Source organism: Ascidiella aspersa, chromosome 1, assembly GCF_963924565.1.
Source record: "Ascidiella aspersa chromosome 1, kaAscAspe10.2, whole genome shotgun sequence".
Classification (NCBI taxonomy): domain Eukaryota; kingdom Metazoa; phylum Chordata; class Ascidiacea; order Phlebobranchia; family Ascidiidae; genus Ascidiella; species Ascidiella aspersa.
The window spans coordinates 17,541,166-17,563,062 of record NC_139447.1 but is presented as its reverse complement, the minus strand read 5'-3'; the positions used below and the strand labels follow the sequence as shown (position 1 = coordinate 17,563,062).

The 21,897-nt window shown below is 35.4% G+C and overlaps 1 protein-coding gene across 7 annotated transcripts in view; it reads left to right on the top strand.

The window, feature by feature from the left end:
- Positions 1-10,185: 10,185 nt before the first annotated feature.
- LOC146168121 (serine/threonine-protein kinase MRCK alpha-like) overlaps positions 10,186-21,897 on the top strand; it is a 52,295-nt gene continuing 40,583 nt past the window's right edge. For all 7 annotated transcript variants that reach the window (XM_083388859.1, XM_083388858.1, XM_083388857.1 and 4 more), the window contains exons 1-3: positions 10,186-10,449; positions 13,481-13,572; positions 15,726-15,905. In XM_083388859.1, coding sequence (XP_083244985.1) covers positions 10,248-10,449; positions 13,481-13,572; positions 15,726-15,905 — 474 coding nt within the window. In that variant the 5' untranslated portion in view covers positions 10,186-10,247. The remainder of the gene's footprint in view (positions 10,450-13,480; positions 13,573-15,725; positions 15,906-21,897) is intronic.

The window sequence follows — 21,897 nt, the reverse complement described above, 5'->3', positions numbered from 1 at the left end:
GCAACAGTTATGAATTATCATCGAGCTGTTTGTTCCGCACACAAATATAATGTCATTTTTTGGATTAAAAGTTTTGTACCTGATTTTATAAACGCAAAGTTTTATTTATATTGTGGTCTACCCGAGTTACACAGATTGAAATGCTGTTTAATAGCGATAAGGACTTGAAGGCGCTATAACTGTTTTTATACAACGTCCAAGTAAGGTAAAGAAACAAGTATTGGGCCTTTTTAACTGTCAAAAATAGTTTAATTGGTATACTGTACATCGAACCAGCATTGTAAATCTAATTTAAGGTGCTACACTGTAGTAAGTAACTAAAGCAAGCGGGTTAATTATGAGAATTATTAAAGTCTTTGCCCGATGAATCTCTCCTACTTCTTCAATGGGAATTGCAGAGTCTGATTACAAGTCCACATAGTACAAGCCACTAACATGACTAGTGTATATTCATATAACGCTCTCGCATATACAAGTTGAGAATTTGCATGAAAAAGAAAGGCGATACGGAAAAGCGGAAATGTTTTATAACCCGAAGCCTTTTTGGCAGCCGGGAACTGTGACAGCAACGTGTTCACACAGGTGAAATACTTTTATCTGTAACGGAAATATGTGTCCCACAAAAACATTTGTCATGTGTGAACACAGCCGAAGCTTTGTTCTCAGATTGACAGCGAAAGTTTTCAATAAAAGCGTGAAAAAGTATCAACATAATGCACACTCAATAAACACCTGAAATACTCAATTAAACATCTAAAATGACCCCAGATGCTATATCAGTGCTTCTTAAACTTTTTTAGTTTCGTTCACCCCTAGCATCTATCTCTAGATTTCATTCACCCTTGTCTCATGATATGATAAAACTATCTCGTCTATATATAACAGCACAAAATTACTTAGATTGTTTCGATTTTTGTTAAGATCAGCTCAAGCTAAGTTTTACAATTGCAAATCTAAAATTTCTTGAGTTCAGAAATATAAAGCAACAAAAGCACAAAACAAAGAATTTTTAATTAAATATCACTGAGACAACTTGAAAATAGTGAATGTTGTTTTCGGTCGCGCGACGCGCGAAAAAAATTGGATTTAATTGGTTAAATTGGCGCTAAACTGTAAAATCAGGAGAGCTTTTCGCAAAACATTTGGTCCCCCTGTTGCTAGCCTGTTATCCAATTGTATAAAATATGGATAAAAATAGTTCAAACGGGGGATGACTTTTATCGTTTATCTTTTAGAAAAAAATATAATTAAATAGGTCCGTTATACCTTCGATGATATAAAAACAAGCAATGGCACTCAAAGAGACTTTTTGTTTTAACAAAGTAAACAAATTTAGATTTAACAGAAGATTCGCAAATTTTTCTTGGCAGTTTTAATGTTAAAGTTGGCAAAAACAAAGTTTGTGCAGCGCTGTAGGAGTGGTGTACAACCAAAACGAAAACGATACCATTAGAATCATAGCAAAACATTGAAATATTAACTTAGAGCTTGCCTTCCCCCCTACGAATTGCGTGGAGTCCCCCTAGAAACCCTTTTTAAACCAACAATTCCGCATGTTTCCTGGCTACAGTATTTTTTTGGAAATAAATACAACGTCTCGCCTAAAAGTCTTGTTAAAAGTATAAGCAACTAACTCGAAATGCGAAAAAAGAGGACATTTGGACATTTTTGAGCGTCCTCGGAGGACCATTCAGTTTTCTCAAGAAAAGGGGACAAATCCTCCTAAAAGAGGACACATGGTAAGCCTAACTTATACACTCAGTGCAAACCAACTTAGCTATTACAATAAGCAAAAAAACACCAAAAAACAACAGTTCAGTAGTCGATTTACTTCAGAAAGTTGTTTACTAGTGACTATAGGATGCTCCTGAACTTTCGTTCACCCTTATTCACCCCTTTTGGTTGGTTCACCCCTGCAAAAATTTTATTCACCCTGGGGTGAACCGTTCACCACGAAACACTGTGCTATATAACACATGGTCAAAAAAATGGCGTCAGGCTAACTAATACAGCAGGTATCATGACGAGTTAAAAGCATCTGTTGCACGGGACCCCAGCCATAAGACCGAGATATCATTAACGTAGGAAACAACATTAACGTAGGAATAAAACATTAAACATTCGGAATAAAGCCAAAATAGGACTACTAGTGTATAGTCGTAGTACCGGGTAACACTAATTTACGGAATGATGAATGGTCGGAATAGTCGGAACGCTCACTAATTTACGGAATGGTCGGAATTGTCGGAATGGAATGAATAGGGCCGAAACTAATTTGATGAATGGTCGGAACGGAATGAACTGTCGAAATAGAATGAACTGTCGGAATGGAATGAATGACGCTGTAGGAGCAGAATAAACTGTCGGAATGAAATGAACGAAGCTGTAGGAACAGAACGAACTATCGGAATAGAATGAACAGTCGGAATGGAATGAATGACACTGTAGGAGCAGAATGAACTGTCGGAATGAAATGAACGAAACTGTAGGAACAGAATGAACTGTCGGAATAGAATGAACTTCCGGAATGGAATGAATGACGCTATAGGAGCAGAATGAACTGTCGGAATGAAATGAACGAAGCTGTAGGAACAGAATGAACTGTCGGAATGAGATGAACGAAGCTGTTAGGGCCAGGGCCAGGGCCAGGGCCAGGGTTAGGGCTAGGGCTAGGGCTAGGGCTAGGGCTAGGGCTAGGGCTAGGGCTAGGGCTAGGGCTAGGGCTAGGGCTAGGGCTAGGGCTAGGGCTAGGGCTAGGGCTAGGGCTAGGGCTAGGGCTAGGGCTAGGGCTAGGGCTAGGGCTAGGGCTAGGGCTAGGGCTAGGGCTAGGGCTAGGGCTAGCTTCGTTCATTTCATTCCTAACCATAACCATAACCATAACCATAACCATAACCATAACCATAACCATAACCATAACCATAACCATAACCATAACCATAACCATAACCATAACCATAACCATAACAGCTTCGTTCATTTCATTCCGAAAGTTCATTCTGTTTCTACAGCTTCGTTCATTTCATTCCGACAGTTCAGTCTGTTCCTACAGCTTCGTTCATTTCATTCCGACAGTTCATTCTATTCCGACAGTTCATTCCGTTCCAACCATTCATCAAATTAGTTTCGGCCCTATTCATTCCATTCCGACAATTCCGACCGTTCCGTAAATTAGTTAGCGTTCCGACCATTCCGACCATCCATCATTCCGTAAATTAGTGCTACGGTACCCGTAGTACCGTCGAATCGAAATAAGTCCTAAATCCGTCAACATAAGATCTAAATGGCCAGAATCAGGCCTAACTTAACCTAAATCGAACCATACCCCTAAGTACATCACTAACTTCCCTAATAATTTCAACCCTAACCAATTTTTAACCCCACCCATTACCCCCCACTAACCCCAAACAGGGCCAAAAATCCAGCGCAAAAACAGCGGCGCCGGTCAAACTACGGATTTCAAACGTCGACACCAAAACGGTCGATGCCAGATCGACGGCCCCCGATCGTCCAAAACCCTCTGCTACATTTTCAGGAGTTATTTTGGTCATTTAGGGCAGTGGTGCTCAACCTTTTTAGCTTACGGACCGGCAAAAATTCAAAACAAGTTTTGCGGACCGGTGGACCTTCAAAAATCAAAATCAACCCAAAATGTAATAACGACAAAAGTATGCAACTTAAAAGCAAAGAATGGAAACGTCAATTTAACAACCAATTTGCTTCTGTCTTTTTGATATTATACGTGTTTTACGTGGTTCATTTGAAGTTTTTAACCTACAACTGGTTTTAAAGCTTAAAGACTTAAACGAGTTGTAGCCTATTACAACACTTGCATCATTGTGACGAACAATAAAGTCTAAAGTACACCATTACTTCTATGTTGCGTCACAATGCAGCAAATTACGAAACTGGCGAAGTTCTACATTTGATGGACAAGCTTTTAACATCTTGCATTTTGCAACTGCGATATCAAATTGTAAAATATTTGGCGGTTGAGAACCACTGATTTAGGCCTTATTATTCTGATGAATTTAGGACGTTCTGGTAGGTTTAGGTCTTAATCAGACGATTTCGATATTCACTGGATATTACTATGTATTTGGCTTTATTATTTCGTTGGTCTTAATAAAATGGTTTTATAAACTTTTCTTCTTTAGGTATTTTTGCTTTTTAGGTATTATTGTGTGTTCCCGTTGCACGCCGGTCAATCACTATATACCATAACAATGTCCCTATAAAGATATAACCTAACTCAACCTAAATTCGTATAAAATGCTTCAAACGAAAAAAACGTTTGGTCTCTCCGCCTTATATTGGATGCTTTTCATTCAATTTCTGCCTACGGCCAAGGCAAGAAGGACCTTATAAAATTTAAGATCGCGACCGGATTATAAAATTATGATACGTGTTTCTTCGGTTAGTTATCTAACCATGTGTAATTTTGATCCAAGGCATAAGACAGCATGAAAGCAGAATTACCAACTAAGACATCATAGAACTAATAAAATATTAGCATAGGCTAGTGCTCACGCCCCCCCTAAGAATTGCTTGGCGGTTGGCGCTCCCCTAGCAAAAGAGTCTGTTAATGCATAGGCCTACCACTCACTGACCCCAGATGACATAGCAACTTCAGTGGTAAAACATTACCCTTGTAGATTTCAACAGGGAGACATGACCACCGTACTATCCGAGCTCCACTAAATCGAAACTAAACAAACTGTAAGTGTAGTGGCATTTCAAAGAGCATACTGTCAGGTCGCTTATAGATTTATTGTATATTCACATAATTCAGCATAGTTCGCTTTCAATGAAATGGCTTACAGCACAGTAAAAACATCTCACAAGTAAGGCATGCATCTTGACTGTGGTTTTTCATCAAGCAGCCGAGTGACACTATATAGCACAAGAGCGACTGCGTTGGGGATTAGCTAAGTCGAAATGCCGGCTGGATTTGCCAGAACGGCCAGGAAAGGAAAAGGGTATCGAGGTGAAATATTTAACACTTTACCAGGCGAACACGCTATAATTACAAGGACGAACAGACATGCGCCGTTTCTCTACACCCTCAAAACCTGGCAGTTCGCATGTTCCGATATGGCAAACATAGTGGCAATTTTACCACGGCCTTTAGAATTTCTTATCTTATCGGAAACTTTGGTAAAAATAGGTAGGAATTTGATCGAAGACCTATCACTGCTTATAACTTGTAACAGTTAATCGTGCAACAACAAAAACATGCAAATCAAAGCAAGGCGTAGGCTTAAATTCTACCAGGGCGTTAACTCAGAAATTTGATAATTAAACGAATATAAAAAAATACTGACTCCAAACCTGAATGAAGTAAGCTCAACGTCACGTCGGCGGGTTACCAAAAAAGAGTTTTTTTTGTCTCATTTGTGAAATAAACTAGACTCGAAATGACAAGGGGTAAAATCGATTTCTTACCGTGAATTGAAATCACGTTGTACTCACTTTGAGAGAGAAAGAGAGCTTCCCCTCGCACATAGAACGACGATTAAATAGATACAAGAAAAAGTGTCAGAAGTTTAAACCAGGAAGTCGAACAGTTCCGGTTCAGGTTCGGTTCGGGTCCAAGGATTTTTTCGGAATCTGGTTCAGTTCCGGTTTCGGTTAGGAGCTTTTGAAAAGTTTCGGTTCAGCTCCGGTTCGACTCAATTTATTTTCAAAACCGGTTTATAAAGTTCCGGTTCAGATGCAATATGAGATGAAATTGTGGGTCAATAAATGTAGAGTTACGCGACGTAAACAAGCAGCTCATTATTAAAATATCTGAAAAATAAAAAATCAACTATTTTTAATCAGTACCGGTAGGCTATATATTTTTTTCCTAAAATTTCGAACATGGCATATCTTGATTTTGTTAAATGGAAGTTGTGACGTCATGCTGGAGTGAAACGCTTGTTTAACAGGTTCGGGTTCCTACAAAATATTGGGTTCAGTTCCGGTTCGGATCCTTAAAATCCTACATAAAGCGGTTCAGGTCCGGTTACGGTTCGGGAAAATTTGGACCAAAACCGGTTCATAAAGTTCCGGTTCGGTTCCGGTTCGACTCTCTGGTTTAAACTTAAAAAAGACAGGCTGCCTTTACAAATACGAGTTTCGGCTTAAAAAAAATGTAGACTGTACCTTTTAATATTTTTTGCGTTGGTTTTACGCCAGGTCCATAGAGAGTGATTTCTGTAGACTTTGGTTTATCCGAAAAGCGCCCAAATGGTCAAATATTTCCCTGCGTGTCGAAAATTTTCGCCGAAATGGCCAAATATATCCCTGTATGATACATTCAACAACCAGCGCTTCCGGACAAATAGAGCCTTATTTTCTCATAGGTTAATAAAATGTACTGCCTCAAAAGTGACCTCGATCTTCGGGGAACCAAGTGTGAACATGTTCAACCAGGTACACTTAATCGCCGCCCGACCCGTTAAAAGAACATGAAGAGGGTGCACAACCGCGCATTTTAGGTACATTGGCGCACACTTTGTACAGTGTAAGTCTAAATTACAATAAATTGATGGTCGCATAATTTATTTTTAAGCCCGCCTGACTGCCGGTTCGGTCGGATAAAAACAACAAAATAAACAGGTATGGCCTATAAATTATAGACTTTTACGATTGCAGAAGCGGAACTTAGAGACCCTACAGCGTAAACCTTAGATGACAATAATTTATAAACGGTACCTTTTTGTTTATTTTAGGTTTATATTTTACGTACGATAGCGAATGTTCGCCTGAAAAAGGAAGGTTAAGGAAATGTTGTGGTTTTCAGTTTTAAATGGAAGACACTTCGTTAACGCACCTCAAAGGAAGCAACAATCAGTTTAAATTCAAAGAACAGTAAGCAGTATATTCAGGATAATTTTGTTTTTCAACATCGCTCTGAAAATTACCCTAACCCTAACCATGCGCTTTGCAACTAATTGGAAGTGCTCTATGGCTAAACCCACACATCAGTTGGAAGTTTAGCCTAATAATCCCCTGAATAGCACACTCAGCCAGATTTCAGTATTAATACATTTAAAAGCGCAAAAAATTGATTGTATCGCTAAATTTTATCATTGATTTATTGCAGCCTATCAATTTTAAGCTGCTTAAACATCTTCTCCATGCAATTTTTGAAGTATTTAATCTGGCCACATACAAAACCCCCCAAAAAAGAATCACCAATGGGTGTATGTTTATCCAAGTTAGGTGTATGTTTATCCAAGACAGGCAAAAGCCACTTCCATTAACATAACCAACCAATGTGAATTTCCTTTTCCTTTTATTTGAAGTACATCCTAAATGCCTCTTGTATTTTATGTGCTTTTTAAATGTTAAATTCTAAAAAATATTTACATCTTTCATTGTACAAAAATCAAGCCCGTAGAGTATTTATGTTTATGGTATAATGGCTACAGCAGCACTATGACTTTAACTGTCATAAAAAAATGAATCTTTAATACTTTGTCCAGGACATCTGTAATGACTATAAAGATATCCGTCAATACTAAGAATTGATCAATAAGTTATTGTTAATTTAGTTAAATTGTGAGATATTTGATGAAATCTTTGTTAATGTCGAGCTCATAACATAACATTTTTCAATCCAGGTATGTAAATAACTATGCTGATTTGTCATTAAATAGCTATGTAAAAGCACTGAAATAGAAGGTAGATTAAATCATTAGTAAAAACTGCGTATATTTTGTAGATGTGCTGCCATTCTGTTTTAGCTTTGTTAGTGTGTTTCGACCGCTCCCCAATGAGGGGGCAATTCACCTTTTTCTTGGGTCCTATGCGTTCATTCAATAACACCATTACAACCAAGTGGTCTATAGTTGTCACCTTAATTTTTTACCATGTGTACAGGTGCCTTTTATTTACCTTTTTGATATAACATGTGTCTTTTCTTTGATGTCATGAGAATTCACCTAACTGGCGATTTAAAAAAAATATCGGGTAACACAAACAAGCTTAAATGCAAATCTCTTTGTATGGTGTAATTTGATAAAACCCTTCCTTGATTTAACTTTTTTGTTTGTATTTCTAGCTTTAAAAAATAATTGATCGTTAAAAAACAAATTTAGTCATTTTTTTGCTAGCACGTTAGTCAAAAAAAATATTTTGGGCACTTTTTGTTTGTATGTAACTCAAAAAAGTAATTTGGGCATGGAGATAAAATGTAATAAAAATTGAAATGTTTGAAAAGGTAAAAATAGGGTACTAAAACTATTATGTTTTACAAATTCCTTTCCAAAATAGTGATCACATGGGCTCCATGAGTCGATTATCGCTTAAAATCTGTTAACACTTTTCGATTGTTCAGCTGGGCATGTAAATAAGAACTAAGACTTACTGTTTTTGAAGTTGATAAAAGACACACACACATGTGTTTAATAACAACTGAGATCTAGCCCCTCGGAAGCTGCTTTATGACCAACGATTACGGCTTCCGTATCAATAGTACCCCGAAAGCCATCACAGACTCGCCGAATCTGTCGATCTATGATGCAAGCAGAGCAAGCCAGAAAAACAACTGGCCTGCAGTGAGGTTCGAACTCACGACCTCCTGTCAAGCCGGGACCTTGTACTAACAGAATGTGCAAGTATTGGCGTATGGTTGTTTCTCAACTCGCTCCTCTCTGAGCCTGCATAGCTCAATTGGTAGAGCGACAGTCCTGACTTGACCGGAGGTCGTGAGTTTTTTCTGGCTTGCTCTGCTTGCATCATAGATCGACAGATTCGGCGAGTCTGCGATGGCTTTTCGGTGTACTGTTTTTGAAGTTAGTTTGCACCGCAACAGACCAGCAGCTTAAACGGGTCCAATTTAAGAGTTTACTAGACGAAACACCCGGCGTCGCCAAGGTTAAAGAGTATTAACCAGGTTAATTCTAACTGGTCTACTTTATTTTAGGCGATGTTAATTAATTTAAACTGCAATAAGGGCAATAGTTTGTAAAATCTATTAAAATCTGTGTGGTAATACACATACAATATGAAACATTTCATTACAGTGTGGGGTGTGGCCTGTGGGCTCTTTATCCCTATCGTATATTGTTAACAGTCCATGTCAATAGGCTGTTTTCTTTAATTTGCTAACCTTTTGGATAGCAGATGATTCTAAAATATATGGTGATAGTTGACATGTAACTAAAAAGTAATGGTATGGACAGCATAACATCATTTGTCAGAGGACTACACAATGCAAAATATATTTTCAAATGGCATAACAGTTTTACTTGGGCCAAAACATTGTACAACATGGCCTACACTATCAGTAAAAAAAAAATTTATAACATGCGTAGTGTTTTTTCGGGGCATTTTGTGGTTGTCCGAAAACATGTAGCCTGTCATTGTAAAACATAAACGGTGCTGCTTGTCCCTTGACTGTTTGCCGCTGTTTGGTTTGTGTCTGAAATGGTTTAACTAAATGCTTCCCCAAAATAAGAATAACACGTTAAAACCATATGACCGGTATGGAAGCGGCACCTAATTCACTTACATGATATTAAAGTTTGTGAAAGCAGCCTGTTATAGCCGATGGGTAAAAAATTATTGTGACAACTTAACATGCAACCTAATTGTACCATTGTGTGTTGTTACTGAAATGGTTTGAATAAATATATGACAGCATACAGCACTTGGCAGCTCACAGCACGCACCTTTTAAGCAACGGAAACCTGTGACATTTTTCGGGAATCACTAACTTACGTAAACTTTAAGTTGTAGCAGCAATTCTTTAGACTTGCGTGGTAGTTGATATTCTGGCAAATATGTAATCCTGCTACCAAACTGCGCCAAATGTAAGAAAAATCTGTAACATATTTGAGAGTGAAAATTGCCTATTGGTAAACTGCATATATATATATATATTACAGTCTTTACATGGTCACAGCACCGATTGGAGTAACAATGTTAACTTTTACTACAAACAAGGGATGGGTTGCACATGCATTACATCAGCCTGCATTTTTATATCAGGAACTTTTAAGTGAAGTCAACTGTTACAGCTGGGGTAAAGGGCTTAAATGAAGGCAACTGTACATCTTAAGTGAAGGCAACTGTTGTCTGTTACATCAGAGTATGATAGTCATATTAAGGCCAAGCCTGTTTTTCTTTCACATAAAGCTATGTTTCGATTGGTGACTACATAAACTAATAAGTAAAAAATGTGTTTTAAGTTGTTAAGTGAAAATGTAATTCAGCCTGGTTTATGTAATGTAACAAAATTCACTGTATATATTATCATTATGGCCAATCCCGATGGTGACAACCTCAATATGGTGGACAAAAGACTTAAAGCATTGGATGAAATGATACTTGGTGGAAATTCAAGTAATGGTGACTGGTTTAGCATTGAAACTTTGATGGATATTGTTGTTGTTCTTTTTGATGAATGCTCTAATTCATCTCTTCGGAAAGAAAAGAGTGTATCTGGATTTATTGAAAGAGGTTTGTTAAAACGTTTGTTTACCAAAACGATAATTGGACATTTTTATTAGCTTTTAATTTTTAGTTAGAAAAAGTAAACTTTACATTGCTTGCAAATGTGCATTATATTGCAATACAAAAGAGATGATAATCAAAAGGACCACTGAATTAAAGTAAACTTTTGCAGTGATTCATCCCAATTTCCTACTATCCTGCAGGTGTTTAAAAGAGTATATATGTGTTTGAGCCGACAAACAAATTGTGCAAGTTGTTAAATAGGGTTGTTCACATTAAAATATTAGATCTTTAGATTCAAATCTAAATGGACGACCTATGTGTCGATCTATTGTTGTTGAACAAGCGGCACTGTGTAATATTAGTCAGATGTGGAGAGTTAATTTTCCTAATGCGTTTAAGTTGCATAAGTAGTATTCTTTCGTAGAACGTGTTTGCCTCGGATAAAATGCGCTATGGGGTTACTTAAGCTGAAAAACAAGTAAGGATCTCCCGCGGACAATAAAATGTAAAAGAAAGATTCTTGTCTTCGTATCCAAAGATCTTGAAACTGTTTATTTATAAAAACAGATAAAACATAAAATCATTTCTTAAAATCTTTCAGAAATATAAATTACGCCTATAAGGCATCGTCAGTTTCTGTACAAAAACAAACATGTAAAAATGCCAATATTAGTAATTAAAAGTAAAATACATAAAATAAATGGTAGGATTGCGTATAGGTCTTAAATCATTAAACACCTGCAGATGTCAGATGCAAAAGCAGTAACTAGCGAATGGCATCAAACGACAACGTGAAAAAAACAGAAAGAAAGAGAAAAAGCACGCAACTGATAAGCATGTTATCAAATAGTGTCGCAGAGCTATCATTAATGGAAAGAAATAAAACGGGACAAAAACAAGCCCTGGGAAAAAAAATACCTTATGAGTGGTAGTATCATTTTTTGGATATTTATTTCGGCTTTGATTTTATTAAGCCATTTATCTTCAAAAATATCCAAAAGACTGACTGACGGCATTTGTACAAATACAACAACAAATCATTGGTGTAAGTGCGGCTTTCTTTGCAGTGTGGTAGTATCTTGATCTGCATAGTGCCGTAAGAGCGCATCGCGGTCGTTGTTGGCCGAATAATCAATCGTCTTCCAAGTTGCTCGATGAGCATTCCAACGTGTGGAAAACTTGGTTTAGTTTGACCGACATACTGCTTGTCACACTTCTTGCAGGGGCCACATAAATGCTGTAATGGCTACACGTCAAATGTTTTTGTTGTTGTATTTGTACAAATCTACTTAACTGAAATTATGACTATGGCGATTAATTTATAAGTTAAATAGGAATATTCAAGCGCTGCAAGTATACTAAATGTATTATACCAATTGAAGTAAGTCTGCAAACCTCAAACAGTTCTAAGATTAAATTTGACTAGTTTTTCAAATAATAAACCTGTTGTTCCCCACTAAACCAGTGCTCCGCAACCTTTTTCCACTTACAGTATACCAACAGAGTTAAAACAAGTTAGCGGCACACCTATAAAATATATGTCAAACGACAATAGATAACATCAGCAAATATCCTAGGAAGGCATTGAGAAAAGGAGTGATTTATGATGAAACACACCAAAAGCTCCAAAAAATTTACATATTACATTCCTTTGTTTTCTGATTTACTGTTTTGCTAACTTCCTAAAATTTCTGAAGCCGGTCAAAGTCCTAAAAATTGTACCCCCTTACAATAGCTGATAATAGAACAGAGGGCTTTTAATAGCATATTCAAAAAATGCAACCTGACATTGGTGCACTGTATTTTTTTTTTTTTTCTTTTAGCCTCAATCTCTAAACAGAGCGCTTGGTCATCGCAGTTGTAATTGTAACAGGCAGACTCATAGCACGCTTTATAGTTATACCATTGGTGAAATCAAACTACAAACATCACCAAATTTGTTGATAAGCATCAGTAATTTTGTTGACACAGTGACAACGAGATGCAACAGTTTGTGATTAATGCGTCGCAGTGGCTGTTCTGACACCGCATTTCCATAGCGTTTCGCGCGCAATTTAAATCATTTAACTTAAATGCGCCCACGAGGTGTTGTGTTTTTCTAGAGTTGAGCAGACAAATTTAAACAGCTGTAAGTTCCTAATAATCGCCATTTTCAGGATCTATAATACGCAAAACGTAAAATTTTTTAGGCTCCGCCAGTAACCTCTAGGGGTGTACATCTCACACTTCGAGATCCCCTAGGTGATTTGGGTTGCTGATCGTGTGACACCCCCTGCAAAAAGGCCACGCTACCCGCCTAAATATATTTACAATGATATGGGTTCCAAGCGTTTGGTTATTCTTCCTTTCCACTTTGGTGTAAAGATGCAAAACAATTGTTGAATGTTTATACTCCCTTGCAGTTGAGTTAGAAACACTATTTTGAATATTTGATTTCCGTTGTTAGAAAGTAACATAGGCTTTAAAAAAGTTTTAAATATAATGGAAAGTTCATAAAATCACTTCTGGATTATTGCATGACATTGGAATACCTGTCTGGATGAGATATTTATTTTTATCAGTAATTTTACTGATTATTAAAAAGCACTCTTAAAATCACAAGTAACACAGCTCCGATTGTCTGGCACACTTGACATGGTCTCAGCACACCTGTTCACACATTCTTGTTTTCAAAAAAAGACAAGACTTTACACTGCCTTTCTATTACGGTGCGCTATTATTGTTTTTCTATAGTCAACCTCTATTGTTTACCAGACTTTTGAATGTTTTTACTATGTTTGATGTGCTTGTTTAGTTCATTTTTTAATTGCACAAGCCTGTATCGGTTGTAATTTATGCAATATTTGACCTTCAGTATTTTGTGTGTAAAACAATTTGATAACAACTAATAATTGCTGAAGAGCACTTGCTAATTTGGTAAGTGGGTGTCAATTAGCACTTGCCTACAGCTAATCCACGGAAAAACTTGGATTGGAATAAAAGGTTGGTCATCCCTGTTGTAGTAAATATTGTACATTATGTTATGTTTTCACAGCCAAACCAATTGCGATGAAAATCAAGGAACAAAGACTTCAACGAACTGATTTTGAATTTCTTAAAGTAATTGGACGAGGAGCATTTGGAGAGGTTAGTACTGCCTTACTCATAATGATAACAATTATCTTTGGACTAGGTCCATTTTAGTAGCCCACTGCCTTCACTGTAGAGATTGCACAGTGGTTTCACAAAACAGTTAAAAAAAGCCTAAACTCGGATGGGCATAAGATGGTTTCTCGTCCATTGTATTTAAGATTATTACGTCACAAATTGAGGTATTGGGGCCTGAAGCGTTATAATTATTAAATTATCGCACATTATTTGGGTTAGAGCGCTGGTTAGCGCTTGGGTTTGGTTGGGTCAAGTATTGTTAAACTTAATCTTCTTTGCACATTTGTTAATGCAAATTAGTGCATTGTCCAAGACCTAAAAGTCGGACTTTTGATCGTTTGAATGCACTGATTGTTGTAGACCTTTTTGCTTAGAACTGCACTGATTTCTGACGGATGGGGTGTTTTTCTGCTAATAATACATACAAAAAAATTGGTGGAGAATAGGGATGTTCAAAGTAGGGGATTCAGAATATTAGGTTTGAACCCAGAATAGCGATTTTTAGTACATTTTTATCAATTATTGAACTTTGTTTTAAACTGCGGGGGCTATTAATAATATGTACTCTATGGTGATTATGTATATTGTAATAAAAAAATCCAGAAGCCATTTAAAGTGTAATGCAACACAAAAGAACTCTATAGCAATTTAATCCTTTTATACAACATTTTTGTCTGTTCTGCTTTACTATAAACATTATCTGTTTCAGTCGAACATTGTGCTGCAAAGAATACAAAGTTACTACTGCCAGCAATGCTAACCAATACATTACAATTACGCAGTGCGTAACCCTTCTGATTATTGGCCTTACATTGACCTTAGTAACCTCGTAGCGCATTTCCGACACCAGCATGTTTTACAATGGAATGTTACTTTGCAACTTCACACCTTTTAGAGAATTATGATCTCTGCACCTGGCATTACACATTAATTGACACTTAATTATTAGCGCAGATTATCGCGAGACACGGAGTAATTGGTCGCTCGAAAAAACGCTGACACCGCACTACATAGTACATTCAAAGCAAGCACTATAAATGTGTCTACTGTCTACAGCAGTGGTTCCCAAACTGTGGTACGCGTACCACCGGTGGTACGCGAGAGTCTTTCAGGTGGTACGCGACTAACTTCAGCATAGGTATCAATTTCGAAAACTCCCAACTTTTTAAACTTTTAGATTGGGTAATTTGCCGTGCTGCGTTTTAGTTACCTTCAACTTGAGGTTTCGCACGTTTATGACGTAACACTTATCTTGTTCAAGATAATAAAACGCTAATTGTTAGCTGGTTTAATATATATGTAGTAATAAACTAATAGTGAGCGGTGTAGTATTGTCGTATGTATTAACCAGCTGGTGAAGAAAAAACAACTATCGCATTAAACCTTGGGTTTTGTTTAATTTATGGCTTCTTTGTCTTCCTGGTATGGCGTTTGGTAAAGTTTAATTCTGCTAACATGCTCATTTTCTTTTATATAATATGCTAAAATAGTGAAAGTTTGAGAACTTCTAGTAAGGTGTAACTTAGGTGGTACATCAACAGTGTACAAAAGCTCAAAATGGTACGCGAGAAAAAAAGTTTGGGAATCACTGGTCTACAGCAATAGGCCTTAAACCAAACATGCCACTTGCGTATGTACAATTAGGCGCAACTTTCTGTGGTAAAACGAAAAAATAGATCGGTTTCCATTACCCAATATATACTACAAAATTGGATATGAATCCCATTTGGTTTCAAATCCAAGGTTCCGATATTCTGCTCTGAACATCCCTACAAATAAGTTACAATTTATTGCAGATTCATAGCCTTTTTTATTTTAAAAAAATGTTAACCAATTAACTAAATCGACATTCGGTGTTTGTAGGGCTTATATTGCAAAAAACAACTGTTCTTGCAATTGTGCTACAAATATTGTGTACACAATGATAGTGTGGGCTTTTTAACATCAATTAGCCATTCATAATTACTTTCGGAATTATAGTTTATAAAGAACTGTTTTTAGCATTTCGTATACAACCTTTTACCATGTTATCTGTCAATTTACCGAACACAATCAATATGTTTGCCACTTAAATATGTCTATTTATTGAAGATAAATAAAATAGTAAAAAATAATGTATTGTTTTTACAAAGGTTGCTCTGGTACGAATGAAAGAAAATGAAAGGGTGTTTGCTATGAAGACACTTAACAAGTGGGAAATGCTAAAACGAGCAGAAACAGCATGCTTTCGTGAGGAACGAGATGTACTTGTGAAGGGAAACTGCGATTGGATTACACGACTGCACTATGCATTTCAGGATGAAAGAAATCTGGTCAGTGTTGTAGCTCTACTGAGATTTTAAACTTAGCCGTATTTAAGATATATTTTAACCCTAATTTGATATATACATTTAATTTGATTTTAAAATATTAGATTCTGAATTATTGACAGTTTCTTTGTTGAAGGGGAAATATTTTTCTTTAATTGAACTAAAGATGTTCAAAGAAAACTGTTAGACAGTTAGGATTGAATTCCGAAATAATTCAAATGCAAATCTGCCTCTTATATTGTGTTATTGGAACCATTAATATTTATTTTAAAATTCAATATTTTACTGTGGAAAGAAGTGTCTAGTTCTGAAGTGACTATTTTGGAATGCAAGGTGCAGAGATTTCACAAGTTTTCTTACATGCATTGAGTTGCAAAATTAACGTTCTATTGTTAATTGCTGGTCTTCAATTGAGGGTAATTCCATGTCAAAGCAACCAACCTATTTAACCCATATGTTTTCAAAATTGCTCAAATTTTGTACATGTGTAGAGTTTTCCATCCTGATTACAATAAACTTTATTTTACCAAAATTTTTTGAGGGGTTAAAAAGTTATGCTGTTTTGAAATATTGGGCATTTTGTGCTCGCTGAACCGTGAAACTCATTGATTTTTACTCATGCAAAGTTCAATCTAGCATAACTTTTTAATGGATTGGAGTTTTACTTTAAAATTAAGTTTATTTAAAAGATAATAACCTAATGTTAGATTTGTTACATTGTTTTGTTGTTTCAGCTCTAAGGTCAGAGGTCAAGTGCAGGTCAAACTAATGTGTATTTTAAAAATCAGTGAAGCGGAACCCAATTTAGAAGCGAAATATCTCAAAAGCGTTGACTTAAATTTTTTTGTGTAAGGTGTCTATGGAGAGCTTATTCCAAGTACTTTCATTTAAACCAGGTTTCATTGCTCCTTTCAAGGGATACCACTGTCATATGAGCTGTGTAACATGACCGTCTAAAAAATAGCATTTTGGTTCGAATTACAAATTTATTTCAATACAAAGTCTGAATTACATTATTTTTTCAACTACTAAACTGTGACATTTGTTTTTTAAATAAATTAATTTCTCAACATATTTTTTGTTTTTAAAATGTTTATGAAGAATATACTCCTCCAAATACTTTTTTAAAACATGGGTAGATAAAGTCCATTGTATCATATTTTTTTATTTCAGATTCATTACAAGTTGATAAATTCTGTAGTTTTGTGAATTGTTTATCTAAAATTATCGAAAAAGTACTCATCAAGTTATTGAAAACCCAGTTAATGAAGAGTTTAGTGCTTGTAGTGTTGGTTTACACACTAATGTGGATTCTGACTGCCATAAACTAACTATGGTAAAAGAATATCGGCCTATTCTATTTGCTAAACTATCTAAATTGTTGTTATTAATAAGAGCAAACTTATTGCAAAAAGAAAATTTGCTTGTATCACCATGCTTTTTCCTAAATAAATATGATCTGCCTCAAAAAGTCTGCTGCAATCCATTTAAATCACATAAAACAAATATTATGGCTAAATTACAAAAAATACAACTTGATTTTTCACAAAAAACTAAGCAAAATAATTTTAAGCTTATCCCTGGACAAAAAATTCTAGTAATTGCAAAACAAAACTAAAATTAATTTGTAGTGAAAATGAAAGCATTTCATCGGAATCGTCAATTGATACGAATGTTAGTGTAGCTGCCTCTAACACTAGTGACAACAGCGATTTATATCTTTCCACAAGTCAGCTTAACACAAGCCGACATGTGATTAGTCAATCCCATTAAAACTTCATAGCCTACCATCATCCAGCAAGATTGTATATAGAAAAATGAAATTGGGCTCTATTTATCAAGATTTGAAGAAGAGGTTTTCAACTGCTCTTCCACACTTGGAAACTACTAATAGAGAAGAGAAGGCAAAATTATTGTAAATATGCAAAAAGCCAAAGATTTTGACAAACTAATGGATAAAATTCAAACCAAACTGGTTACAGAAGAATCCTACTCAGCAAAAGTTCAACTTCTAACCTTTTCTCCAGACTCTTGGTCTAGAAAAAAAAGTTTCAGAATTTTTTGGAGTGCCAGAAAATATGATGCGTACAGCAAATAATTTTTTTAAATTTACGAAAGTCCAAAAAAAATGTACACCAAAAGAGAAAACCATTGCCAGCAGGAAACATAGAAAGAAGCTGTGCTGAATCTGTGGCAATGACAACACACGTATAACGCCAGGAATTAGCGACAAAGTTAGTGTTGCAACTAAAGTATATGAACAGAAGAGGTTAATACTGTCTACATTAAAGGAGTTGTATCTTGTGTTTAAGAATAAAGCATGGTGATACAAGCAAATTTTATCCTTCAAATTTTTCTTATAATAAGGCTCTTGTTAATAGCAACGATTTATCTTTTATAGATAGTTCATCAAATAGAATATACCCACATTCTTTTACCATAGTTAATCTGTGGCAGTCAGAATCCTCATTAGTCTGTAACTGCGAGCACTAAACTCTTCATTAGCTGGATTTTTAATAACTGGATGAGTACTTTTTCGACAATTTTAGATAAACAATTCACAAAACTACAGAAATTTCCATTTGTAATAAAAAAAAAATTTGTAATAAAAAAAACATGATATAATGCACTTTATCCACCCATGTTTTAAAAAAGTATTTGGAGTATACTTCCATAAACATTTTAAGAATAAAATATATATTGTGAAAATAAATTTATTTGAAAACAAATGTCACAGTTTAGTAGTTGAAAAAATAATGTAATTCAGACTTTGTATTGAAACAAATTTGTAATTCGAACCAAAATGCTATTTTTTAGACGGTCATGTTACACAGCTCATATGACAGTGGTATCCCTTGAAAGGAGCAATGAAACCTGGTTTAAATGAAAGTACTTGGAATAAGCTCTCCATAGACACCTTAACACAAAAATTTAAGTCAACGCTTTTGAGATATTCCGCGTTTAAATTGGGTTCCGCTTCACTGATTTCAAAAAAGACAAATATTCAACCTCTGCATGACCTCTGACCTTCAGCCTCAAATGTCATAAAAATCTAAGCAATAGGACCTTAAATTATTATCTTTTAAATAAACTTTATTTCAAACACAAACTTCAATCCATCACAAAGATACAAGATGTTGAAGTTGACATAGCTGAAAATCAATGAATTTCATGGTTGACCGAGCACAAATTACCCCAAATTTTAAAATAACATAACTTTTTTACCCTTCAACCAATTTTGACAAAATAAAGTTTTTAATGATCTGGCTGAAAAACTCCACAAGTGTGGCAAATATAAAAGAAATCCAAGGTGTAGTGGTTAAAATTTTCCTTTTTTCTGGTTGCTTTGACATGGAATTACCCTTGACCATTGTCTGTATTTTTTAGATATGAAACATAATATTTTTATGTTAATAGTTTCACTTCATTTTACACTCTGTTTTTTTTTGTATAAAAGTATAAAAAGGGATACTATTATTCTTACTTTTTACAAAAGTAAAATTAGTATTATCCGAGCTACGAACGAACAAAAAAGTGCCCAAATTATTTTTATTTGAGGTACGCATGGAACAAAAAATTGCCCAAATTTCTTTCATTCGACGGACAAACAAGTGCCCAAATTAGTTTTATCCAAGCTACGTATGGACAAAAAAGTGCCCAAATTAGTTTTATCTGAGCTACATCTGGCCAATAGGTTGCCCTAATTAGTTTTATCCATGCTACCTACGTACGAAAAGCCCAAATTAGTTTTATCCGAGGTACGCACAAAACAAAACCCCCCCTTTTCGTAAGTGACATTAACATTTTTTGTTCGTTTTTGTCGGGGATTAACTTACCTTCCAAAGCTGCATGTTTTTCTAATGTAAATGGGTCACGCTTCTTAAGCTAATGCGAAACCAAAATCAAACGCACAACGCCGTTTTTTGTTTCTTGTTTGGTCAACCGTAAACGCAGAATGTTTTACCCTTCGCCTTTGTTATTCGTTTGGGTTGGCTGATCAGCGAGTGTGTGTTCGACAATTTATAACAATAAATCAAGCAGTCTCCGCTTTTTTCTTGCTGAAAACGTCGAGTTAGGTGGTTCTGATTTTTCTCGCTGTTTTCTGTTCGCGTTAAGGTGTAAGACAGGGGTCGGCAACCTAGTGTAATTCATCGGGCCGCTGCATCTTTGACAAACTATACACGAGTCCATTTCACATACTTTTTGACAATTTTAACTAGGATTGGGCATTTGACCGGTTAAATAAAATCAGGTCAATTGACCGGTCAAATACTCGTCAAATTGGTCAAATGTTGGTCAAATACTAAACACACTATCATAAATGCAAAGAAGTTAAAAATGAACCTTGATTTTAACTTTAAATAAATATACAAACGTTTCGGCTTAAGTGCAATGGTTTGTAAAACAGAATAAATTGTTTTTTGGCTATCAATAAGATTTTTCGCAAAACCATGCACATCTTGCAAGCAATACTATAGCAGTATTGTAGTGATTTTTGCCGTTACTACAACCACCAAGTTAAGCCAAGTTTATTACCGAGATTTAACAACAAGTAAATACATCAGTAAAAAAATATTTTTACTCCTCGTCACAATTTTTGTCACTCTGAATTTTCTAAATCAGCGTGGTCCAACATCTTTTCATCGCGGGCCAAAAACTATTTTTTTTATCTTGCGAGCCAGAAACTATTTTTTTTTTATCTTACGGGCCAATGTTTTTAATAGCGATTTTTAGGCTTGTAGTCAAGCGGGGTAAAAAAAATAATTTTAGCTAACTTGTCTGCCTAACTTTTGTTTTTCGCAGCAGAAGTGTAATTTTTCATTGATATTGAGCTTATGGGTCTACCTTTCCAACCACATAAAGGATTTTTAATTTTATTATAAATAAAAAAAATATTTTACAAAATCTGTTGTTGTTTTTTACCCTGATGAAAGGGCAAAAAAAAAACAATTCCGGGGTAAAAAAAAACAAGTGTACATTAGGACCATTTATAATAATTTATAGAAGCAGGTTTGACTTTATTTGAAGTGAATAAACGAAAAATGCTCTTTCAAAGCCACAACAACACACAAATTTCATGAATACCTTTAATGGAAAGAGAATTAGAGTAAAAAAAAAACGTTTTTTATGATTACATTGTGGTACCCCGAATTTGCACCTGTTTAAAATATTTTTAGCAACTAGTTTCTCCCTGGTAAATTAAAACTGTGCCTTTCAACAGTTAGCACTGGTCATCAGTGGTATTTCTAGGTCCCAGAAAAAGTAAATTACCTCAACAACATGAGTTTTTAGATTTGTAGGCCAGTCCGAGGACAACCTGGAATTATTAGCTTTTTCTTATTTTCTATGAAGAAAATTGCTAAGTTGCCTTTATTTCATCCTCATCATTACAAAAACATTCATATCTTTCCCCTATGTTATGGGACAAGCCTAAAATAATTGCTCAAGTCTACCTCTGTGATCTGCACTTGTTTAGGTTCTGGGCCACTGGTTATGTTTACTAAAAATAAATTTTCTACTTTTTCTACTAAGGTAAATTTATAGAAGTTTAACATCTCAAGCTAATTACTTTCCTACTGTTAAGGCAAATTTTGATCAATTAACCTGAAGAGAATAATCCTAGAAGTTTCAATTTAATCTATTTTTCCTGTTTGAGCATAATAATGCCTTCATGTTGTATTGATTTGGATCACGATACACTTTGTTGAAAATATCGGGTATCGGTATCAAGTCCCTATTCATGACTGATTAATTTCTTCAAATGTTTCACTTTCTTTTGGCACTAATGTTACCTGCTATTCATTCATTTTGGTGTATAGCTTTTAAATTTTCTAAATAAAACTAAAAAGTTTGGTTATTTTACTTAAAGTACATGTCTGTTAGTTGTCTGCCTCATTATGTAGCTTTGGTATTGGTACATATTGGCTAGGCATATTTAGTTTACTTTTTAAACCTAAAAATTACAAAATAAAATTATGGGGTAAAAAAAAATTAC